We start from the raw sequence: 22,658 nt of genomic DNA, 5'->3' as shown, positions 1-22,658 counted from the left end.
TGCGCCCAGCTCACCTTTGCCCCCTGTGCCTGATGCCACCCACTTCACCCACCCTCCGGTACCTGCTCCTGGCTCACCCCTGACTCCTGCGCCTGACGCCGACCAGCTCACCCACCCTCCGGCTCCTGCGCCCGGCTCACCCCTGGCTCCTGCGCCTGACGCCGACCAGCTCACCCACCCTCCGGCTCCTGCGCCCGGCTCACCCCTGGCTCCTGCGCCTGACGCCGACCAGCTCACCCACCCTCCGGCTCCTGCGCCCGGCTCACCCCTGGCTCCTGCGCCTGACGCCGACCAGCTCACCCACCCTCCGGCTCCTGCGCCCGGCTCACCCCTGGCTCCTGCGCCTGACGCCGACCAGCTCACCTATCCTCCGGCTTCTGCGCCCGGCTCACCCCTGGCTCCTGCGCCTGACGCCGACCAGCTCACCTATCCTCCGGCTCCTGTGCCCGGCTCACCCCTGGCTCCTGTGCCTGACGCCGACCAGCTCACCTATCCTCCGGCTCCTGTGCCCGGCTCACCCCTGGCTCCTGTGCCTGATGCCGACCAGCTCACCTATCCTCTGGCTTCTGCGCCCGGCTCACCCCTGGCTCCTGTGCCTGATGCCGACCAGCTCACCTATCCTCTGGCTTCTGCGCCCGGCTCACCCCTGGCTCCTGTGCCTGATGCCGACCAGCTCACCTATCCTCTGGCGCCTGCACCTGGCTCACCCCTGGCTCCTGCGCCTGATGCTGACCAGCTCGCCCACCCTCTGGCACCTGCACCCGGCTCACCTCTGGCTCCTGCACCTGATGCTGACCAGCTTCTCCAGTCTCGATTCCTTGTGCCTGACTCCAACCAGCTTCCAGCCCCTGCACCTGATATTGACCAGCCTCTGCCTCCTGTGTCTAACTCCAACCCACCTCTAAACTGTGTACCAGACTTTAGTCAATTACTGGCCACTGCCCCCAATTCCAGCTGCTCTAGCCAGGCTCCAGCCTCTGTGTCTGATGCTGACAGCCTTGCTCATGCTCTGGTCCCTGCCCCTGCCGTGGAAGATGGAGAAGAGAACCCCCTCCTAATGCAGATGACCCATGGGGGAGTGTCTGGTGCCCAGTGGGATCCGGTCGTCTCACTTACACTGGATGTGGTGGACACCAGTGACTCAGGCATCACTTCATTGGCAGAGAGCTCAGATTTTCCCACTTTGGAGAATGAGGCACCCATGGGCCACTCTAACAGCAGCCCTGGAGCAATGGGTCAGCACCTGGCTACAAACTGTGGAAAGTCCACACCTGACTGCACCTCCAGGCCCTCCTTGGGAGGGTGGGAAACATCCACAGACTCTCAGAGTAGAAATTCAGCACAGCCACCCCCACTACTAGCTTTCTCCAACCCACTCCACTTCCTGCAGTTCAGCCCTCCATCGCCACCAACCATCAGAACACTGTACCAACAGGAGGCAGTCTTTGAGGAGCCCCAGTGGGACCAGGCACAGGCAGGCCCCACCAGCGTGGATACGAAGAACACAACAGCCCCTGCAATGATGATAGAGAAAGCAGAGGGCGCTAGGACATGCAAACAAAGGATGGAAGGGCAGGGAGAACCGCTTCACCTTGCGGCCCAGGTAAAAGAGGAGGTGGCCAGGCACGCACCCTTGGAGAAGTCACCAAGTTGGCCAGATAAAAAAGTCGTCAGGGTGGACATGAAGGAGCTGGGACTCAATTCAGGGAGTCAAGAGAACAGGATCAAACACAGAGCAAAAAGCAAAGACTGGCACCGGCAGGGCCTGAGGAAGATGTCAGTACTGCCAGACAACTTACAAGGTGAGACCCCTCTGCTCCTAAGATACCAAATCTCAGCATAAAGCAAAAGATGGAGGAGTAAGGGAGTGAAAATACCTATAGCCAGAGAATAGCTAGAGACCCACTTCCAAAACTATCCACACACAACTTTGCCAAAGCCCCTCTATCCTCCCCTGCAGTCCCCTCGCTATTCCAGTCCTGGTCTCCCCTCATAGCTCTGCTAATGCCCCTCAGTCCCGCCCTGTGGAAATATACCCTCTTGTCACTAAAATTGAACTGAATTATTGGGGTTTCCAGAGAAAAAGCTATTACATCAAGCGAGGCTGTTTGCCTGCTTTGGACCGCTATCCCCATCACCGCTCACCAGTCTGACCAATACTAATAATAGCTACCAACAGCACACCCAGCTCCCATTTCACTAAATTAGTCCCTCCTCAACTACTTGCCCAGCATCTTTTCTCACCCCCTTGCCAGCCTGCTCCTACAGCTTCCCTTCTCTCCTGCCTTGCCTGCCCACTGAACTCCCGGGGGTATGTCTACACAGCATTTTGGAGCAAGCTTCCCGGCGCCAGCCAACAGACTTGTGTTACCAGGGCTTACACTAGGGCTCTAAAAATAGGTGTATAGATAGCTCTGTGAAGTTGTGGCTTGGGCTGGAGCTCGAGCTCTGAAGCTTAGGGAGATGGGCTCTGAAGCCCACCCTAAGCTGCAACTTTAAAGCTCTGTCTATGCAGCTATTTTTAGAGCATTAGCAGGAGCTAGCCTATGTCTGCTGAGCTGGGCTGGGAGGCTCGCTCCAAAATGCCGTGTAGCTGCACTCCGTCCTTATTCAGAGTTCTAGTCCTTTTCTCAGCCATGCAGTGGCCCCACTGGTATTAACCCTTTCACAGTAAGCCATTAGCCTATGAAGGGTAGAGGCCTCTGCTGCCACCACAAGGCTGTTCCATGTCTGCAGATGAAGTGATAACCAACTTTCAAGCAACAACAAAAAGTGCACACGCTTAACGATTGACAGTGAGATAGCTCTATGGCCAGTGAGATTTTTGGATCTCCTGGCCTGTTTGATGCCACCTCTTTAGTGACCAACTTGAGAGCTGTTCAGTTTGATTCAGAAACCTTCAGGTCTCATTCTGACCCCATGCTACCCTTGGAGAAATATTTCATAAGAACATAGAATTTCAGATACTGCATCAGAATGCAAATCTGTCAGATCCAGTGTCCTGTCTTTGGTGGAAACCAATGACGAATTCTTTAGACAAAGGCATAAATCCTCCACAATGCACCTAGCCAATATTGTACTTAGTATGTATGTGGGAGGATGAGATCTCTATGCCCTTTTATAAATACACATATTGAGCTGGGTGAAATTAGTGACACTTTCGGCTTATTTTTTCTTCAACTCCTTTTACATTTTTTCACACTGCATAAGTATTGGCATTTTGGGATACTGGAAGTGTTTTTACATTGAAGCCACTTTGGTTCAAAATATTGCACTTATTTTTATTTTATATTTATACATTTTTGGCCCCGAAGTGGAAGAAGTTAGTGATAACGGTGGTCCCATTCCCCGCCCCCCTGGGCTCTGTTCTCATGTCTGCCACCAGCTGGTTTTAATAATCCTTTGCTAGATATATAGTTCTTTCCTCAGATTTAGTTAGGCCTCTCCCAACACCCTCCATCAAAGGAAGTAAATATTTTCCCCATTCTACAAACGGAACCCTATTTCAGAAAAAGAGAGAGAGGGACTTCCCAAAGTCACTAGTGACCTAGTGTCAGTATCAGAATCACAATGAACCCAATGACATCTAGTCCCATGCCTAATTCACTAGATCACAGTGCTCCCAACACATGTATAGGGTAATTTTCAGAGGTGTTGAGTACTTATAGCTATGAAGTCAATTGGAGCTTTGGGGTCTGAACATCTCCAAGAATAAGGCTCCGATTTTCAGAAATGACTTTGGGTGACTCAGGTGGTGGACGCCCAACTTGAGGCACTTTAAAGGGGCCCCAATTTCTAGAAAATGCTGAGCGAGCCATCCACACCCTGAAAATCAGGCCCCTTTCAGGCATGTCAGATTGGGCACCAAAGTCATTGTCACTTTTGAAAACCGACCTCTTTCCATTTAGTGCCTTGGAAAGATATGTGTATGAAAAACAAGTATTTGTCTAAATGATAGGTATGAAGTGTTAAGTAAGTGCCAAGTATTGTTAAAGACCACGAAGCTGCAAAGCCCAAAAAGCACTGGTCCCAGTCCTAGACTGCTGCCTCTACATAGGGTTTAGGAAGCGATATCCGCATTGCATCATGTCCTTACAGTTGGCTACTTGGAATCTCTCTTGCGCGCGTGCACTTGCTGTCTCATTGGAAGAAAATGGGATAACCTCTCTTGTCCTTTCAGAGGAGGGAGCACACAAGGACCAGCCAACCAGCTCAGATACAGTTATACTTCGGTGAGTCTCCCATTGGCTTCTAATCCCTTCCACCTGAGGTACAGCGGCCCAGAACTTTCCAGTAATTCCTTAGGGGCCCAAGAAACAGACAACAGAGCAAAATGTTCTCTGAGATAATGACCCCTGCCTAAGCTTCATCCCAGGCTGCCCATGCAATGGGATTCCCTTCCCCAAGGGGCAAGAGGGGAATTAATGTCCCTTTACTTCTGAATATCCATCATCCTGACAATGGTCCTTTGCAGTAGAAATAAGGAATGCAGACTTTGAACTTGATGGAGAGAGAAGTCCCAGCTGTTCCAGATTAATTACTGAGATCTGGATAAGCTACATCCAGTTCAGCAGGTCTTATTTTCTCCTGTCCTCTTGCTCCCCAAATCTTCTCCTCTCCCTGGACAGGGAGAAGAAATCTGCAGACACACTGGAGAATCTCAAGCGCCGACACTCCAAACTGATCAACTCCTGTAAGTACCTCCCATCTAATTGTTCTAGAAAACCCCAGTCATTATCCCCCCTGCGGAGCGCTGGAAAGAGAGGGATACAGGAAATTAGGTGGGAGTATCAGTGAGAGCCATGTAACCATCAGCATGCAATGTGGTTAGAGATGTGGAGAGCTGTGCTGGTGATCGGTGCATTATAAACACTATGGGCTCTAACATGTCCATTTACCTTAGACTGATTGTATTGAGACAATAATGGAGTCCTCTCCACACAGGGAGTTCCGCAGTCACTGCTTTCGAATGAATCTGAATTTCTAGCCTCTCTCCACAGCAAGGTTACTCTATCAGGAATACAGCGACGTGGCTCTGAACAAGGCAATCCAGAGCCAGAAGAGAGCGGATTCTTTGGCTGAGGACTTCGAACCGAGCTCTCCGAGCTCTCCAAGCTCCCTGAGGCTACGGAGGAAAGTGCTGTCTCCTCAGGACTCGTATCTACAACGTCTCTCGGTCTCGTCCACCGCGTCCCTCTGGCAGGACATCCCCATGATCCGAGGAAGCAGAATGCTGCTGAACATGTCCCGAGATGATCAGAAACTGCAGGAGGTAATGGATGGATGCTGTAGGCAGATGGATGGGGATTGGACAGGTGGGACAGCATAGACTGATGGACAAATCAGAGAGCATGAATGCATGATACAGGAATGCAGATGGGTGAATAGGAAGAGAAATGATCAGCAATGTGTATCCAGGTTAAAGGGAAACTTGCTACCTGTGATTATGAGTGAATTGAATCCAGCATAGTAAGGGAAAGGCGTGCAAGGGTAAGGAATGGGGTCATGGAACCCAGCAGTACATGTTATGAAAGCAAATTTGGAGGAATTAAGAAGCCTTGTGGAGAAAGGTACAATAGGAGGAAGCATTAGGGACATAGAATCATAGAATATCAGGGTTGGAAGGGACCTCAGGAGGTCATCTAGTCCAACCCCCTGCTCAAAGCAGGACCAATCCCCAATTAAATTATCCCAGCCAGGGCTTTATCAAGCCTGACCTTAAAAACTTCTAAGGAAGGAGATTCCACCACGTCCCTAGGTAACGCATTCCAGTGTTTCACCACCCTCCTAGTGAAAAAGTTTTTCCTAATATCCAACCTAAACCTCCCCCACTGCAACTTGAGACCATTACTCCTTGTCCTGTCCTCTTCTACCACTGAGAATAGTCTAGAACCATCCTCTCTAGAACCACCTCTCAGGTAGTTGAAAGCAGCTTCTGAAGTCATGTGAAATTCTGAAATCCCCCCTCGTTCTTCGCTTCCGCAGACTAAACAATCCCAGTTCCCTCAGCCTCTCCTCATAAGTCATGTGTTCCAGACCCCTAATCATTTTTGTTGCCCTTCGCTGGACTCTCTCCAATTTATCCACATCCTTCTTGTAGTGTGGGACCCAAAACTGGACACAGTACACCAGATGAGGCCCCACCAATGTCGAATAGAGGGGAACGATCACGTCCCTCGATCTGCTCGCTATGCCCCTACTTATACATCCCAAAATGCCATTGGCCTTCTTGGCAACAAGGGCACACTGCTGACTCATATCCAGCTTCTCATCCACTGTCACCCCTAGGTCCTTTTCTGCAGAACTGCTGCCTAGCTATTCGGTCCCTAGTCTGTAGCTGTGCATTGGGTTCTTCCGTCCTAAGTGCAGGACCTTATCCTTATTGAACCTCATCAGATTTCTTTTGGCCCAATCCTCCAATTTGTCTAGGTCCCTCTGTATCCTATCCCTGCCCTCCAGCATATCTACCACTCCTCCCAGTTTTAGTATCATCCGCAAATTTGTTGAGAGTGCAATCCACACCATCCTCCAGATCATTTATGAAGATATTAAACAAAACCGGCCCCAGGACCGACCCCTGGGGCACTCCACTTGACACCGGCTGCCAACTAGACATGGAGCCATTGATCACTACCCGTTGAGCCCAACAATCTAGCCAACTTTCTACCCACCTTATAGTGCATTCATCCAGCCCATACTTCTTTAACTTGCTGACAAGAATACTGTGGGAGTCCGTGTCAAAAGCTTTGCTAAAGTCAAGAAACAATACATCCACTGCTTTCCCTTCATCCACAGAACCAGTAATCTCATCATAGAAGGCGATTAGATTAGTCAGGCATGACCTTCCCTTGGTGAATCCATGCTGACTGTTCCTGATCACTTTCCTCTCATGTAAGTGCTTCAGGATTGATTCCTTGAGGACCTGCTCCATGATTTTTCCGGGGACTGAGGTGAGGCTGACTGGCCTGTAGTTCCCAGGATCCTCCTTCTTCCCTTTTTTAAAGATTGGCACTACATTAGCTTTTTTCCAGTCATCTGGGACTTCCCCCATTTGCCATGAATTTTCAAAGATAATGGCCAATGGCTTTAGCATTCCAATTCCTTTAGCACTCTTCGGATGCAACTCGTCCGGTCCCATGGGCTTGTGCACGTCCAGCTTTTCTAAATAGTCCCTAACCACCTCTTTCTCCACAGAGGGCTGGCCATCTACTCCCCATGTTGTGATGCCCAGCGCAGCAGTCTGGGAGCTGTCCTTGTTCGTGAAGACAGAGGCAAAAAAAGCATTGAGCACATTAGCTTTTTCCACATCCTCTGTCACTAGGTTGCCTCCCTCATTCAGTAAGGGGCCCACACTTTCCTTGGCTTTCTTCTTGTTGCCAACATACCTGAAGAAACCCTTCTTGTTACTCTTGACATCTCTTGCTAGCTGCAGCTCCAGGTGCGATTTGGCCCTCCTGATTTCATTCCTACATGCCCGAGCAATATTTTTATACTCTTCCCTGGTCATATGTCCAACCTTCCACTTCTTGTGAGCTTCTTTTTTATGTTTAAGATCCGCTAGGATTTCACCATTAAGCCAAGCTGGTCGCCTGCCATATTTACTATTCTTTCGACACATCGGGATGGTTTGTCCCTGTAACCTCAACAGGGATTCCTTGAAATACAGCCAGCTCTCCTGGACTCCTTTCCCCTTCATGTTAGTCCCCCAGGGGATCCTACCCATCCGTTCCCTGAGGGAGTCGAAGTCTGCTTTCCTGAAGTCCAGGGTCTGTATCCTGCTGCTTACCTTTCTTCCCTGTGTCAGGATCCTGAACTCAACCAACTCATGGTCACTGCCTCCCAGATTCCCATCCACTTTTGCTTCCCCCACATAAGCCTGGAAGAGACCTCCTGGGTCTAGTCCCCTGCTACTAAAATAGACCAAGAGTGGAAGAAGTTGGAGGACCCTAAGAGACTGCATTAATCAAGGCCCAGACTAGAATTCCTCTGAAAAAGAATGCAAGGACCAAAAGTTGGCCATTGTGTGTAAAAGAGACTATGAGGGAACTGGAGGACACTGGGCAGGCAGATTCAGAGAAATGGGATGGGAAGGACAAGGGGAATCAAGAGGAATTGAAGGGGAAGCAGTGGGACAAGAGGATCCAGGGAAGGAGGAGAAAATGAGGACTTGGGGGAAATTTGAGGACCCTGATGGAGGAATAAGAGGTAGAACTGTGGAGATCAGACAACTCATGAGAAAGGGCAATCTGGGGGTGTGCTAAATAAAGAAAAGTCCAGGAAGGATGAATCTCTGGAGAAAGAATAGGACACAGGGGTGTTGTGATTATTTCTGTTTAAAAAAAAGCAAAAAATAGACACTACAATTTCAAGTCAAAGTTGATGAATAGCTTCAAATTGCACCACAGAAAGAATAGATATGGGGTTCTCAAACTGGGGGTTGTGACCTCTCAGAGGGGTCATGAGATTATTGCATGGAGGGTTGCCAGCTGTCAGCCTCCACCACTGACCCCCGTTTCACCTCCAGCATTTATAATAGTGTTAAATATATATATAAAAAAAGTGTTTTTAAATTTATGGGGGGGGGTCACACTCAGAGGTTTGCTGTGTGAAAGGAGTCACCAATACAGAAGTCTGAGAACCACTGGAATAGACTGATGTCCCATCTATCTCTGCCAGCCTGCCTAGCCCCAGGCCTCTCACCATCATTAAAGCACCATCTCTTTATCCTGCCTGGTTAGAGAGAGCTTGGCTTTTTTCCCATTAGGAATCAGCAACTACACACTACCTACACTGGAAGCCAGGAAAGTTACTGACCTTTGCCCCGTCATTGTCCTTCAGTGCCACCTCGTTTACATCCCTCACAGACATGCCCGCTATGCTGACACTGTGTCCCTTCCTCTACAGGCCAAGTTCGAGTTGATCATGTCAGAGGCCTCATACTTGCGCAGTTTAAATGTGGCAGTGGATCACTTCCAGCGCTCATCAGAACTCCAGGCACTCCTCAGCAATCAGGAGCGCCAGTGGCTTTTCTCCCGTCTGCAGGAAGTGCGTGATGTCAGTGCCAGGTGAGTCCTTGTCCTTCACTTCAGAGACCACCAGCATCTGTGAAGTGCAGATACAGCCCAATGATGGAAAACAAAGATCAGACCTGTCAATAGCCCTCTCACCCCTACTCCACATATCCATTCAATCCTGGGACACACATCCCTTCCTCAGAAGGGCATCAACCCTACCCTGGAACGAACCTCTTTCCTTCTTTGGGTGAGAGAGTGAGTCAGGCAGTTGTGTTCATTCAGTGTGGTGCATTTAGAAATTGTGGTGCAAAGAATCTAAAACGCCACCAACCAGACTACAGGCCCCACCAAACCTGGCCTGAACCAAAGGAGAATTACCAGGAAGGAGACTTCAGCCCAAATCTAGCACCACGCAGACATAACCCAGAACCCATCATCCCAATTTAAGAAAACTAGAGCCAGCATCTGGCAGATCCCAACCTGGCTAAATCCAGCACCAGCCGTAAGGCTGAACCAGAACCAGTGCCACCACATGCCAGACATTTTGGTTGATGTACATCTGTATCTCAGAACCTTTATTCCTCTCCTGTAAGGCTTGACTGATTGCATGTCCTTTGGTTCTCTGCCACTTTTTCCATTTCCACTACAGGGCTAGGTTGTTTTTGTTTTGTTTTGTTTTTGTCTCAGATCCTTATGAATGTGCCTTAGGCAGCAGTAAACAGGACTTCACGGTAGCTGAAATCCCTTTTGACTTAATGATGACGTATTTGGGTATTCCTCAGCTCTCTTTCACACTGAAAACCAAACCACCACCACCACCACCCAGACCTCTGCTGTCCCCCAAAAGTGGAGAGGAACCTTGTGATCAGTGTGTGGGCCTTACACATAGCACAGCAAGCGAAGGAGACTGGTGACTGAGAGACAAAAGGACCTTTTCACTTTGCTTGCGCTCTCCCAGTCTGTCTGTATCCATCTGCTGTCTCTTGTCTTACAGTCAGAGTTTTAGCTCCTTGAGGTAGGCACCATCTTTTTGTTCTGTGTTTGTACAACACTGAGCACTGTGGGGTCCTGACCTATGACTGTGGTTCCTAGGTGCTATGGTAATGTAAATAATAAATAACACTAACCACAGCACGTTAGTAACAGTGTTTCTCTCCTTTCATGGCGACATATGGGGCATTACAGTTTCCTCTTCGACCTGGAGGAAAAGTTTGAGGAGAACATGTTCACCTTCAACGTGTGTGATGTGGCTCTGAGACATGCTCCTGAATTCCGCAAGGTGTATCTGCCCTACGTGACAAATCAGACCTACCAGGACCAGATTTTCCAGAGGCTCCTGTAAGAACTCTGCTTTGTTCCCACCTCACCCTCTGTTCTCCTTGCTGCACCTCATAAGTGCCCTTTATCAGCCAGGATAGAGCTGAGCGGTTGCAGGCTGTCCCCAGGTAGTCATGCCCCGTCCACAAGTGTGGGTGTATGAGAGCAGTCGGAGGCTTCCTTCAGTGTTACAGAAACCATCCATTGGGAGGGGAGGGCAGGGCTGGGAAGTGCCAGGCTCCTCTGGTTTAACAGCCATGGGAAGGGAAAGACTAATCAGCATCTGATTCTACCAAGTATCAGAACCCCTTGTTGGAGAAGGCAGAAACAAGTAATTGCAGGTTCATGCCACCCCATCCTACTGGAGGATTCAGTTCAACATGGCTGTGGAGGGTAGAGTGGAGCAGCTCATGCCCCCAGTGCCACAATATCCCCTGTAGGAGAGAACAAATCAGAGCTTGTAGGTCACTTGGATACCGACCCTTTATGGGGAGGGACCCCAATGCGTAACGAGGATGCCTCAGTAACAACTCTCCCCCTGCTATTTCCATACAAGAACCCAGTCCTCATGGAAACTGCACACACACTGCCTCCCTTCTTCTCCTGGAGAAGGGCCACCCCTTGTACTCCCTCTCACTGCCACCTAATACTGAGGGAGGCTGCCTTGGTACTGATCCCTCCCTTCCGCCCACGAGGAAAGGCTCAATTCCAAACGGAGAGGGCCTCCAGGATGCTACCTGTGCTCTAGGAAAAGGAGGGAGGAAGATCACACAGGCATTGCCTCTGCGTCTAGGGAAGGGCCCTAACCCATTGAGGGGGGAATTGGAATGTAGCTGTTCCCCCTATAGGGAGGCATCTCCCTGTTCCAAAGGGCTCTGTCTCACCAGGGAACAGCTTCTCTTTCCCACTGGAAAAGGGAGTGAACAAGGAAGTGGCAAAGTTTGCAGATGATACAAAATTATTCAAGATAGTTAAGTCCAAAGCTGACTGGGAAGAGTTACCCAGGGAGCTCACCAAACTGGGTGACTGGGCAACAAAATGTCACATGAGGTTCAACACTGACAAGTGCAAAGTAATTCACAATGGAAAATATTATCCCAGCTACACATATCTAATGATGGGTTCTAAATTAGCTGTTACCACTCAAGATCGATCTTTGAGTCACCATGGATAGCTCTCTGAAAACTTCAGCTCAGTGTGCAGCAGCAGTCAAAAAGCTAACAATGTTAGGAACTATTAAGAAAGGAATAGAAAACAAGACAGAATCTCATAATGCCACTATATAAATCTATGGTACACCCACACCTTCAATACTGAGTTCAGTTCTGGTTACCCCATCTCAAAAAGGATAGAGTGGATGTGAAAAAGGTTCAGAGAAGGGCAACAAAGATCATCAAGGGTATGGAACAGCTTCCATACTAGGAGAGACTAAAGAGATTAGAGCTGATCAGCTTAGAAAAGAGAAGCATAAGGGGGATACAATACAAGTCTGTAAAATGAATGGTGTGGGAAAAGTGAACAGAGAAGTGTTATTTACCCTTTCCCACAATATAACAACTAGGGATCAGCTGATGAAATTAATGGTCAACAAATTTAATACAAACAAGAGGAAGTACTTTTCCACACTACACACAGTTAACCTATGCAACTCATTGCCATGGCATATTGTGAGGGCCAAAAGAATAACTGGGTTAAAAAAAAGAATTAGAAAAGTTCATGGAGGATAGGTCCATCAATGGGTATTAGCCAAGATGGTCAGGGATGTAACTCCATGCTTGGGGCAACTTAAACCTCTGACCACCAGAAGCCAGGAGGGGAAGGCAGGGTGGATCATTCCAGCTGGCCTACTCTGTACACACACCCTACAGCTCTTGTATTGGCCACTGTCAGAGACAGGATACCGGGCCTGTTGGACCACTGGTCTGACCCAGCATGGCCATTCATCTGAGGAAGGAAATAGGTCGCTGTGATGCCACCTCAATACTACTTTCTCACTGCCACCCTGCTGAGAGACCCAGTTCCCAAAGGGCCAGCCTGCACACTACCTCTTCCTCAGCAGAAGGGTTCAACCCCATTGAGAGAGAGAGATTGTTTCTCTTGCAGGGAAAGAGCCAGTTCCAAGGTAATGAGGGCTCTGCTGCTTGGTTGAATCAGACTGTGATCCTGCCCCTCCACTCGTGGAAGGCACCACCACTTTGTTATTCCGTACAACGCCTAGATTTCTCTCTCTCTCTCTCTCTGGCAGGACTGAGAATGCAAGGTTCCAGCAAGTCCTGGAGAGACTGGAAAGTGCCACTGTGTGTCAGCGCCTCTCCCTCAAATCCTTCCTCATTCTCCCCTTCCAACGCATCACCCGACTCAAACTCCTCCTCCAGGTACCAGCGCTGTGGCCACAGGACCTGCAGTCCCCAGCACATACTCTTAACGCCTCCCTCACTGCACGCTCAGACACAGGTCACTGCACAGGAATCCTGTCCAAGGCTAGACAGGGAAAGAAAGAGGAGCTGAGGGGAACAGGAGAGAAGTTTGCCTGTTCAGTGGCCTGCAGAGTGTGGTTGTGATAATCTTTGGTAGTTTCTCTGACACCAACGCTGGCTAGGTTATAAATGCTTAGATGCTCCCCTTCTAGAGTTTAGGAGTTTTTAATGCACAGCCAAAGCTTTAAAAATACCTTGACCTGCACTTGGAAGCAAACAGGAGCCAATGTAGTATACAGAGTCCTAATATAGTGTGCTTAATGTGCCCTACTGTTGCACAAATAGAAAGAAGTATTGAACAAATAAGAACCATGTTGTTGTTCCTCAGCTGTTTTGTGCCATGACTAGCGTTCATTTCCCCCATAGAAGTTATTGCATGTGATATTTGAGTCTAGTAGTACACTTGCAAAGATAGGAGATGCATGCAGATTCCTGTGCTTGCTGGTTATCCTGATCCCCTCACGCTCCCCTCCTGTCTTGGCCCTCTGCCCATTTCTCCCTTGCTATTGCTCATCCTGTTGTTTCCCTACACCTGGCTCCCCCATATCTACATGCCCCCATGCTCTTTTGTCCTTGTGGTCCATTTTCTCAGCCTCCGTTCTGAGACACTTTTTGTGGTTGTTCTGCAGAATATACTGAAGAGAACCCCGCCCGAGTCGGATGAAGAAGTGCAGGCCACACAGGCTTATGATGCACTGGAGAAGGTAAGGAGCACCAGACCATTCTCCACTAGCAGTGTGATTGCCAAGCTGCCAGTGCTGCTTTAGACAGTGAACCAAACAGCTGCAGGGACTCCCACAGCACGGGACTCCCTTCAGGGACAGACTGAAATGCTCACATGATCTTACTGCTCATGTGCTAATGCCACATGCTCTTGAAGTGTAAGCAGGGAGCCAAGGGCAAGAGCAGGGGCTGATGGGCACTGATAATGTCACACTACTTTCTTTAGTTTTCACTCTAGGCATTCTCTCTCATGTGCTGATTGGCTGTTCATTCCCTTCGTCTTTCATTTACCTCAATGTGTTTAAACAGAAGTCTCCAGCACAGTTCAGGGCAACTGCACCTGTATTTCCCCCGTGTGGCTCCAGCCAGGGCATCCTGTCTCAGGCTTCCAGCTCCCCAGCCATCAGCTCTCTCAGGTAGAGACCTGCGGCTCTCTCCCTCCTGACCACTTTTTGCCAGCACTGAGTTCTGCAAGTCAGAGTGCCTCAGCAGGCCTGCTTTGCTTTCTCTTCAGAGGCTATAAGCAGCCTAATTGCCTACAGTTACAAGCTACCACACAGCCCTTTCTAAACAAGCACATTTCTTAAGGTGAAAACATTACAGAGAAAACATTAAAAACACTAAAGGAACATACCCGCATGGTAAAAAGCTTACCAGAGATTCCCACCCCCACCCAACTCCAACTGGGGCTGATCAGTCTTTCGAACCCCACCAAGGGGTTTTCCTGTGGTTACAAGTTAATAATAGCTGTTAAATTAATGGGGGAGCTTGTTCTGAACGATAAATCCTTCCTTTCTGCAGCTTGGAGCTGTGATCTTCCTATTCCAAGAATAGGTAATCAGCAGACAATGGGTTTCTCCTCACGGCAGAAGGTTGGGTCCAGTGTTGGAAATTTGCATTCACCTCCTCCCAAGTATTTCCTAGAAAACCCACTCAATTTTGTTTGTCCCAAAGGTTCCTTCTTGTCTGGCATAACGTTTAAAGCTTTGAAGCTTATGACACTTCTCAGGGTTTATGGGGGTCACATCTCCCCCCTAGAAAAGTTACATACAATTCTACAATAATCCATAAACTTTGCATCTTTAACGCAACGAACTCCAAAGCTGCATCATTCAATAAGGTTTTTCAAGGATATTGCAGGAAACTACCATATCTATCCCCGTGCACCCATATCATGACACTAACATACCACTTGCACAATCATCAATCCGTATGCTGTATCCCTTTCCCCTACCTTTTGTCTATTTAGACTGGAGCTCTCAGGGGCAGGACTGTCTACTACTTTGTGTTGGTACCGTGCCTGGCACAATGGGGTTCCATTCTTGGTTAGTCACAATGCACTATGGTAATAAATATGATAAATAGGGCAATCATTTGAGTTCCTTGAGGAATCATGATGTCACACCCTTCATGGCAGGTATGTTCCACCCCTGCAACCACTCAGATCAGTTTTTTACATGGTGTGCACTCCCTCCTGTGCAATCCCACCCTTGCTCAAGTCTCATGGAATTGAGTCTCCCACAGCACAGCAGCTAGAACATAGGAATTTGGGACCATTGGGTGTGGGGAAGAATGTCACACACTGAATCCTGCACTTTGCAGCAAAGTGGGTCCTAGATTGTACTTGAGCTAGTCCTGCCCGTTGGAGTGTTGCTCCTTTCTTCTGTAAATCCACATTGCCATGCACTATTAGCAGCTGCTGGGTTTCAACCACATTAGACAGCCCTATATTTAAGGCTAAAGAGCATCCTCCTCATGTGGGGATAGTGAACAGATTTAGTGGAGCAGGAGGTGGGTCAGGCCCACGCAAAGGTGAGGTCTGTGGTTAAATATTATCTAATAACCCCCAGCTTCCTGAATGCTTGAGATACTGCCTGTAGTAAAAAAAAAAAAAAAAAAAAAAAAAAGTACTTGTGGCACCTTAGAGACTAACCAATTTATTTGACCATAAGCTTTCGTGAGCTACAGCTCACTGCATCAGATGAAGTGAGCTGTAGCTCACAAAAGCTTATGCTCAAATAAATTGGTTAGTCTCTAAGGTGCCACAAGTCCTCCTGCTCTTTTTGCGGATACAGACTAACACGGCTGCTACTCTGAAACCTGCCTGTAGTAAGTATTGCTCCCAAATGACCAGTGACTTGACCCAGTTCCCAACAGGAAACAGTATTTTGATGCATCTACTGCTTCCCAGATATCCTGGAATTATTGTAGCACCTAGGAGCCCTTTGTGCCAGGTGCTGTACAAACACAGGGCAAATAGATAGACTAAGCTATTTGGGGCTGGAACTAAGCATAAGACAGGAGACAACAGATGGGAGCACAAGGAAACAATCGTGGTCAGCATGATAGGCTGTGATCTTAATATACCAGCAGCCTAACCATTGTGGATTTTCTCGTAGGAAATACCAGCAAAGGCGGAATTTGAAGGAGGATAATGAGTTACTTTTGCAAATGTTTACAGGAGCGCCACCAAAATGTTTACAGGAGTGCCTAAAGGTGTTTGTTCGAAAATTTCACAAGTGGACAATGGAGGCTGACAGCCAATCGGAGGAAGGAGTTGACCCTTTGATACTGAATGATAGGTAGTATCATGATGCTAGCTAGGGTGGGGAGAGGCTGTGAAAGGCTTTTAATGTAGAAGACAAGTAGCTTCGGTTGGATGTGATACAGAAGGGAGAGCCAGTACAGCGAGGCAAAGCGAGGAGTGTCATGGTCAAAGCAACAGGCTAGGAGAGTGTTCTTTGCAGCAACATTCTTAACGGCTCTGAGCAAGACAAGGCTGGATTTGTCAAAACCAGACACAAGGAGGTTGCAGTAATTGAGAAATGATGACAGCACTCCTCACTCAGAGCAAAGCTCAAAATCAGGGACTAAACCTCCACAGTGAATAAAACTAAACCATTTGGCCAAGAAAACACAGCATCCTCTCTTTGGAAAATAAGGTTCTGGGAGAAAGAACCCTGAGGGTTGTGCCATCTACATCTACTCTATCCACTCCCAGTGGGCAACTCCCAACAACCTTTTCCTCCTTCCTCTCTGCAGCTCATAAAGGACTGCAACGAAAATGTCCAGCGCATGAAGAGCACTGAGGAGTTGATCTACCTAAGCCAAAAGATTGATTTTGAGTGCAAGGTGAGAACCTGCCCCACTCCCGATTTCTACTTCAACCCTTCTTACTACCCTGACCCAACACCACTAACCCATCACTGCACACTTAATCCGTCGTCTCTCACCGCACCATGTATTTTCCAATACGTGAGGAGCACTGGTGAACTAGTATAGAGCACACAGAAAATAGAGTTGCAGTACAAGGTGAGACGCTCCCCCTGGGTTGTTCAGTAACCTGACCCACTCTTGTACATCAGCCCAGCACCTCATTCCTGTACAAAAAGGGGAGCGAGAGCTGGTTCTGGTGTCATCCCTGGCATAATGCAGGGGAGTAAACAAGAGCTGAATCTACCCAATTCATCTACCTCATCCTGGAGTTGGAAGAAGCGGACTCAGGTCACAACTTGCCCACCTACAACAGGGGAGATGAGAGCAATCTCAAACCTTGTCTTTACCTGGAACCCTGTTTGAAGGCATAACTCCAGTCCTAATGCACCAACTTCCATGGGTATCTAATCATGGCATTCTTCCCTGTCTCTCAGATATTCCCACTGGTCTCACAGTCAAGGCGGCTGGTGAAGTGTGGTGAGCTGATGGCGTTAGACAACAACACTCTGAGCCCCAAGTGGAAACTCAACACCCGCCCCATCTATCTGCACCTCTTCAATGACCGCCTGCTCCTGTCCAGGCCCAAGGAGTGAGTGTCCCAGACTGCACCTCTCACTGACCTCTAATCTTGGGTCCAGAAAGGGGTGGGGATGTTGGTGAGGCAGTGTCCCTTCCCCCATCAGATTCCAGCCAGCAGATGGCAACCTTTGTCAGCTAGACTGCTCAGTTTAGCAGTCTCACATCTCATGAACAGCCTGCAAGCTTCATCATGCAGCACCTTCACTTCCAAACTCTTAATTACAGCATTCTTATGTAGTTCTACATACCTTCCTCCCCTTTGCACCCCCCACCCCCACACACACACCTTTATGCTTCACAGCATAACTTAATTCAGTCCAGTTTTGTTCAAGGCTAACTCATTTCTCCCCCAATCTGTTTTAGCTTAAGGACTGTATGGATGACCAGAGAACCAGTGGGAATATGGCATGACAAGAACCTGAAATCTGAGTAGTTGAGGAAGGGATTCTTTAGTCCAGACTCTCTCTTTTAAGTTGTAAAATATTTAACCAGCTTCTGACGAACACTTGTGAGAAAAATGGCCTGTGAGATTCAAACAATCCTGCCCCTTCCATTGAGGGCTAAGAAAAATCCTGTTCCAATTCTCTGGTCTTCCAAGAAGACCTCTAGCAAAAGCAGAGAAGATGAGACTTTATAGGTTTAAGGTGGAAACCCCCCCACCCCTTTTAAGCCTTCTTGACCTATCAAAGCAGCAAGAAAGGGCCCAAACCCCAATGTTTTATCCTGTGTACGTCACTTTTAAAGCTAACACACAGTTTCTCTAATTCCCCCTCTTTCCCTTTAGGGGTGGGCGCTTTGTCGTGTTTGATCATGCTGCATTTTCAGATGTACGTGGGGAGAAGTGTGAGGTGAAGCTGCACGGGACAAACAAAAACGTTTTCCGCCTTTTTCTCCTTAAGAACAACCAGGGGAAAAGAGTGGAATTCCTCTTTCGCACAGAGACACAGTAAGAACCAGAGATTGTTCCCACTGAATCCTAATGCCAATTATACATATGGTTGCAGCTGCCAAAACCCTGTAACCCTCTCAGCTGCCTAAATGCCCAACATCCCCTGCTGCTTCTGAGACCCAGAGGACACTCTCTTACAAGGAAGTTGCAAGCCTCCCACCACGCTTTCCAATTATCCCAATGCGCAGTCATATTGACCCCTTAATCCCATCCACTGAGCCATCTTTCTCCATACTGTCCTGTACCCTTGTCCTGTTCCATACCCTCTTCTCAATTACCCCATTGAACAACTACCCAGGCAGATATCTCAAGTTCCTAACACCGTGTCTTGGATATCAAAAATTGGGATACCAAATTGTTTACCATTTACCAAAATGTGGGAAATCATTTTTTCAACCCCTTTCTCTTCCCTCCTTCATTTAGCCTCAGATTCTCACTAATCCTTCACTTCCCCTATTTAGCTTCCTCTTTCACTTCCCCAAGAGGTGGTGGCAGGCACTTCTTTTCTCCAGTCCACCCCTACACAAACACCCCCCCACCCCCCATTCTCCTGGCTGCTCCATTCTTGTCTCACCAGCATCTGTATTTTGGTGTTTTCCAGCAGTGAGAAGCTGCGGTGGATCTCCGCTCTGGCGCCACCACGAGGAGAACCAGATCTCTTAGAAAGCCCTGGTGAGACTGCTCAGGCGCTACAGGGCTGGGTGGGAAGTCTTGCTTAATGGGCAGAGTGGTGTCCCAGTGAGGAGGAAGATACAAGGGTAACACGGATGCAGGAGTGAATCTGAAGAGGAGCATTCACTCTCCCCTTTACTTATTTTACAAATGTCAAACTTGACTCTTATTTTTCTTCCCCTCATCTCCAGATGATGCTCCTCAGTCTCTACCTTCCCCATCCCCTCCACAGCCTCAGACACTCATCACAGGTGTCACCCCTGACATGGGCGCTCTTCCACCTCCCCACTTTTCAGATGCTGGGCCTCACCCTAAATGGGTCTCCCTCACCCCTCAGGTGTTGTGCCCAACCCTCACGTTCTTCCTCCCTTGGGAAGAATGCGTTACCCAAAACTTGCAATCCCTCTCACTCCTCCAGCCTGCTCACGCTCTCCACCCCTCTCTCTCTCAGACTCACCTCAAGTTCAGTGCATACGGACGTACAAAGCTCGGGAGAATGACGAGCTGGCTCTGGAGAAAGCAGATATCATCATGGTCATGCAGAACAGCAATGACGGTGAGTGGAACAAGCCGTGATCTTCTTGGAGAAGGGGGGTGAGAACTGAGTTGTATTAGGATGTCTCTTTGATTTCAGGGCCATTAGGCTATATAAAGGATGGAGAGAGAGGCTCTCTTCTCAGAAAGTATCTTGCCCCTGCCTATGGGACTGGAAGAAGATTCTCCCTTGCCTATTATCTGGGGGTTTCAATTAGACCATTAAACAAATAGACCATGTGGCTTGAAGACAGCAAGGGGATCTCTTTTTGGCTGGTGTGTTGCTCTAGCTTGCTCAGTTGGGATGGGGCTTTTTTGAGGTGGGAAAGAGAAATAAATCTCAGTCAGTTTGTCTCATGTTCTCTGTGTCTGCCTCCACCCCTGCAGGTTGGATGGAAGGAGTGAAACTCTCAGATGGAGAGAGAGGCTGGTTTCCCTCAGAGCATGTGGAAATGATCTCCAGCAAACATGCACGCCAGATGAACCTGAAGGAGGAACAGCGTGTGAAGAATGCCAAACAGCAGGTCTTCTGTAAGAAATAGGACTCTCCACTTCCTGTTGCACCCTGTACAGTCTTTCTGGTATGGAGAAACCTGACTTAAGAAACCCTCTCTACACCACATTCTGGAAGAAACAACTGTTCTGAAATAAAAAATGAGCACTTAGTACTGTCAGACAAAGTGCTGCTACTAAAGAAAGCAGGAATTCAGCCAGGAGTAAATATATTCACTTCTACTGCCTCTGTAGTCCTGGTGAGACCAAGGAAGAAAAGAAGCTGCATATATTGCTTGCTTTGTAGTAGTAGGGAGGGAACGTATGAGAGCAGAGGACTGGGACTCAGGACTCTTGGAAATCTATGCCTGATTTTGCCACTGACAAGATGTGTGACCTTGGGCAAGTCACTTCAGAACTCTGCCTCAGTTTCCCCATCTGTAAAACGGGAATAATACCTACCTCACGGGATGTTGTGAGGCTAAATTCATTCATATTTGTAAAGCGCTTTGAGTTCCTGAGAAGAAGGGCACTATAGACGTGTAAAGAACTCTGTAGTTAAAGTCAAGGAGAACTTTTCATTTCAACCTCTTCTGAGGGTTCTTTAAGTGGTTTTAATTTCCACATATTTTCCATTTAAGATAATATATAATGGGCCAAATTTTCTGTTGATGTAAGTGGGTACAATTCCATTGACTTCAAAGAAGTTCTGCACTTTTATACCAGCTGAGTTTAAACCAGAGTCTCAGCAAAAGATAAGTTTTAGACAGTATGAGAAAAATCCATTTGAGTTAGGTGAGCATGGGGAAAGAAATTTTTCCCTCTAAAATGTTTTTCAGACCTTTTGGCAAATTTTTTTTAAAACGATTAGTGATTTTTGGGCACTCAACCTGAGATACCTTGAAGGAGTCTGATTTTCAGGAAGTTCTGGTCACCTGCCTTTGGAAAACAGTGTCCCATAATCTCTAGTAACTTTTGAAACTCTTGCCCAAGGTTTTGTTTTACATGTTGGCATATGCTCTGTAATTAAATTTAGTTGTTCTTGAACGGCAGGAAAGTGGAACTGCACGGCGTATGCCTAATCTATTATAGCAGATGTGATGCAACATTTTGCACAATTATAAAACAAAGGAAATCTATAAACCATAGATATTTTTAAGCAAAACATGTAACTGCAGTTTGTTGTGGTTCCATTTCTGTGCAGTCATCGGGTTTTAAGTGAAGCTTATGTGCAGAATCTGTCCACTGTAGAACATTGCTTCAACTTTAAAATATTTTTCCTTCCGTATTAAACAAAGGAGGGTTTTTGCATGTAATTATGCTAAGACAACATCAAGGTTGAGAATTTAAACACACGAAAGTACGAAAGCAACACCTGTAGCCTTCTTGCTTCGAATGTATTTGAAGAATTATTGACCTTTGTATCTCTGGATCTTTGTAATATCCTTTTGATTTCCCATTTATATTGTATGTGGCATAGTTTGTTCCAGCCTATTTATGCCAGTCATTTGAGCTGGATTTTTTTTTTTTTGGGGACCTAATAAACTTATGCACTTCTCCAGTTAGGGTATACAAATTTACCTGTTCTGTTTCAGTTAGTCTATCTTTTCATAGGAACACAAGCTCTGTGCCTGTAACAACTGCCAACATTTGAACACTCCCCTCACCCCCAAAAACTAAAACTATTTTTTTTCATATACGACTACCCTCCCACACCATTAGCTTTTTTATTCTGCATTGACATCTTTTGTCACTTCCACAGCAGCCATGACATCGAACACTATGTGGTGCGATTATACTCGGAAAGAGACGACTGCCCCTGTAACCTCCATACCACATGCACCATCTGTCACCAGTCATCTGTATACCAAGGTGACCTGGGAGGATGACCTCCTGAGAGAGGACACTTCGTATCCACCCCACTGAGGCTGAAGGACAGGATGGTTATGATGTCCTGCTAGCCATGCAAAAGACTGGTCTGCTGACTGCACAGGGCCTCCTTAGAGAGGCCTAAAACTGAGCCTGGGTCCACTTTTAACAGCTGAAAGCAGCGCCCGGAAAGGGGGTAAAGGTGAGTCCTACCTTCAAACCGGAGGTAATGACAGACTAACAAAGGTAATCCTCAGCCACCCACCTGAACTTCTATCATAGTCCCAAATACAAGATTCCAAACTTCATGCCTACATGGTACATATGAAATCCTCTGGGACAAACTCATGGTTGTCACGCGTTCCTGAGTCACCTTTACGGAGTGCATAATCTTTGAAGTCACTCAAGAGAATAAGCCTGCATGAGAACTCTCGAGGCAGTCCGAGATTCAATCGTGCAGCCTGCACGTCACAGCGATTTCAACTTAACTTATGATCCATCTAGTGCAGTACCCTGTCTGATCGTGATTAGTACCAGATACTTCAGAGAAAGATATAAGAAACCCTGCAACAAGAAACTGTGAAACAAATCTCTCCATAGGGACAATTCTTTTGTTACCTCTAGTAGGTAAAGATTGGCATAAACCTCTAAGCATGAGGCTTACCCCTTCTAAAAAAATAAAGTTTAAAATATTTTCACAATTGAAACTGTTCTCATTAACTATATAAATCCCAATCTGGGTTGGTTTTTTTGTAAGTTTGTTTTTGGTAGCCTGCTAAACTCAGTCTTAATTCTATTATGGCATTGAGTTCTGTA

The 22,658-nt window shown here is 47.6% G+C and overlaps 1 protein-coding gene across 1 annotated transcript; it reads left to right on the top strand.

The window, feature by feature from the left end:
• Positions 1-1,681: 1,681 nt before the first annotated feature.
• Positions 1,682-21,060, top strand: LOC144271266 (rho guanine nucleotide exchange factor 5-like). The gene is made up of 14 exons (XM_077828530.1): positions 1,682-1,802; positions 4,181-4,232; positions 4,629-4,693; positions 5,001-5,272; positions 8,905-9,065; positions 10,200-10,352; positions 12,577-12,706; positions 13,438-13,512; positions 16,574-16,663; positions 17,182-17,336; positions 18,111-18,272; positions 18,877-18,947; positions 19,399-19,503; positions 19,869-21,060. The coding sequence occupies exons 1-14, from the start codon at positions 1,682-1,684 to the stop codon at positions 20,021-20,023; spliced, it is 1,767 nt and encodes a 588-aa protein (XP_077684656.1). The 3' UTR covers positions 20,024-21,060.
• Positions 21,061-22,658: the final 1,598 nt, after the last annotated feature.

Source organism: Eretmochelys imbricata, chromosome 1, assembly GCF_965152235.1.
Source record: "Eretmochelys imbricata isolate rEreImb1 chromosome 1, rEreImb1.hap1, whole genome shotgun sequence".
NCBI lineage: Eukaryota > Metazoa > Chordata > Testudines > Cheloniidae > Eretmochelys > Eretmochelys imbricata.
Note: the sequence above shows the minus strand (reverse complement) of the source record. Positions and strands in the feature narration are given on the sequence as shown.

Excerpts from the sequence above, each read along its gene's own strand:
- LOC144271266 (XM_077828530.1), top strand. The coding sequence starts at position 1,682 with ATGAAGGAGCTGGGACTCAATTCAGGGAGTCAAGAGAACAGGATCAAA. Across the intron at positions 12,707-13,437 it reads GACTCAAACTCCTCCTCCAG|AATATACTGAAGAGAACCCC; the intron begins GTACCAGCGCTG and ends GTTGTTCTGCAG. Across the intron at positions 19,504-19,868 it reads CATGCAGAACAGCAATGACG|GTTGGATGGAAGGAGTGAAA; the intron begins GTGAGTGGAACA and ends CCACCCCTGCAG.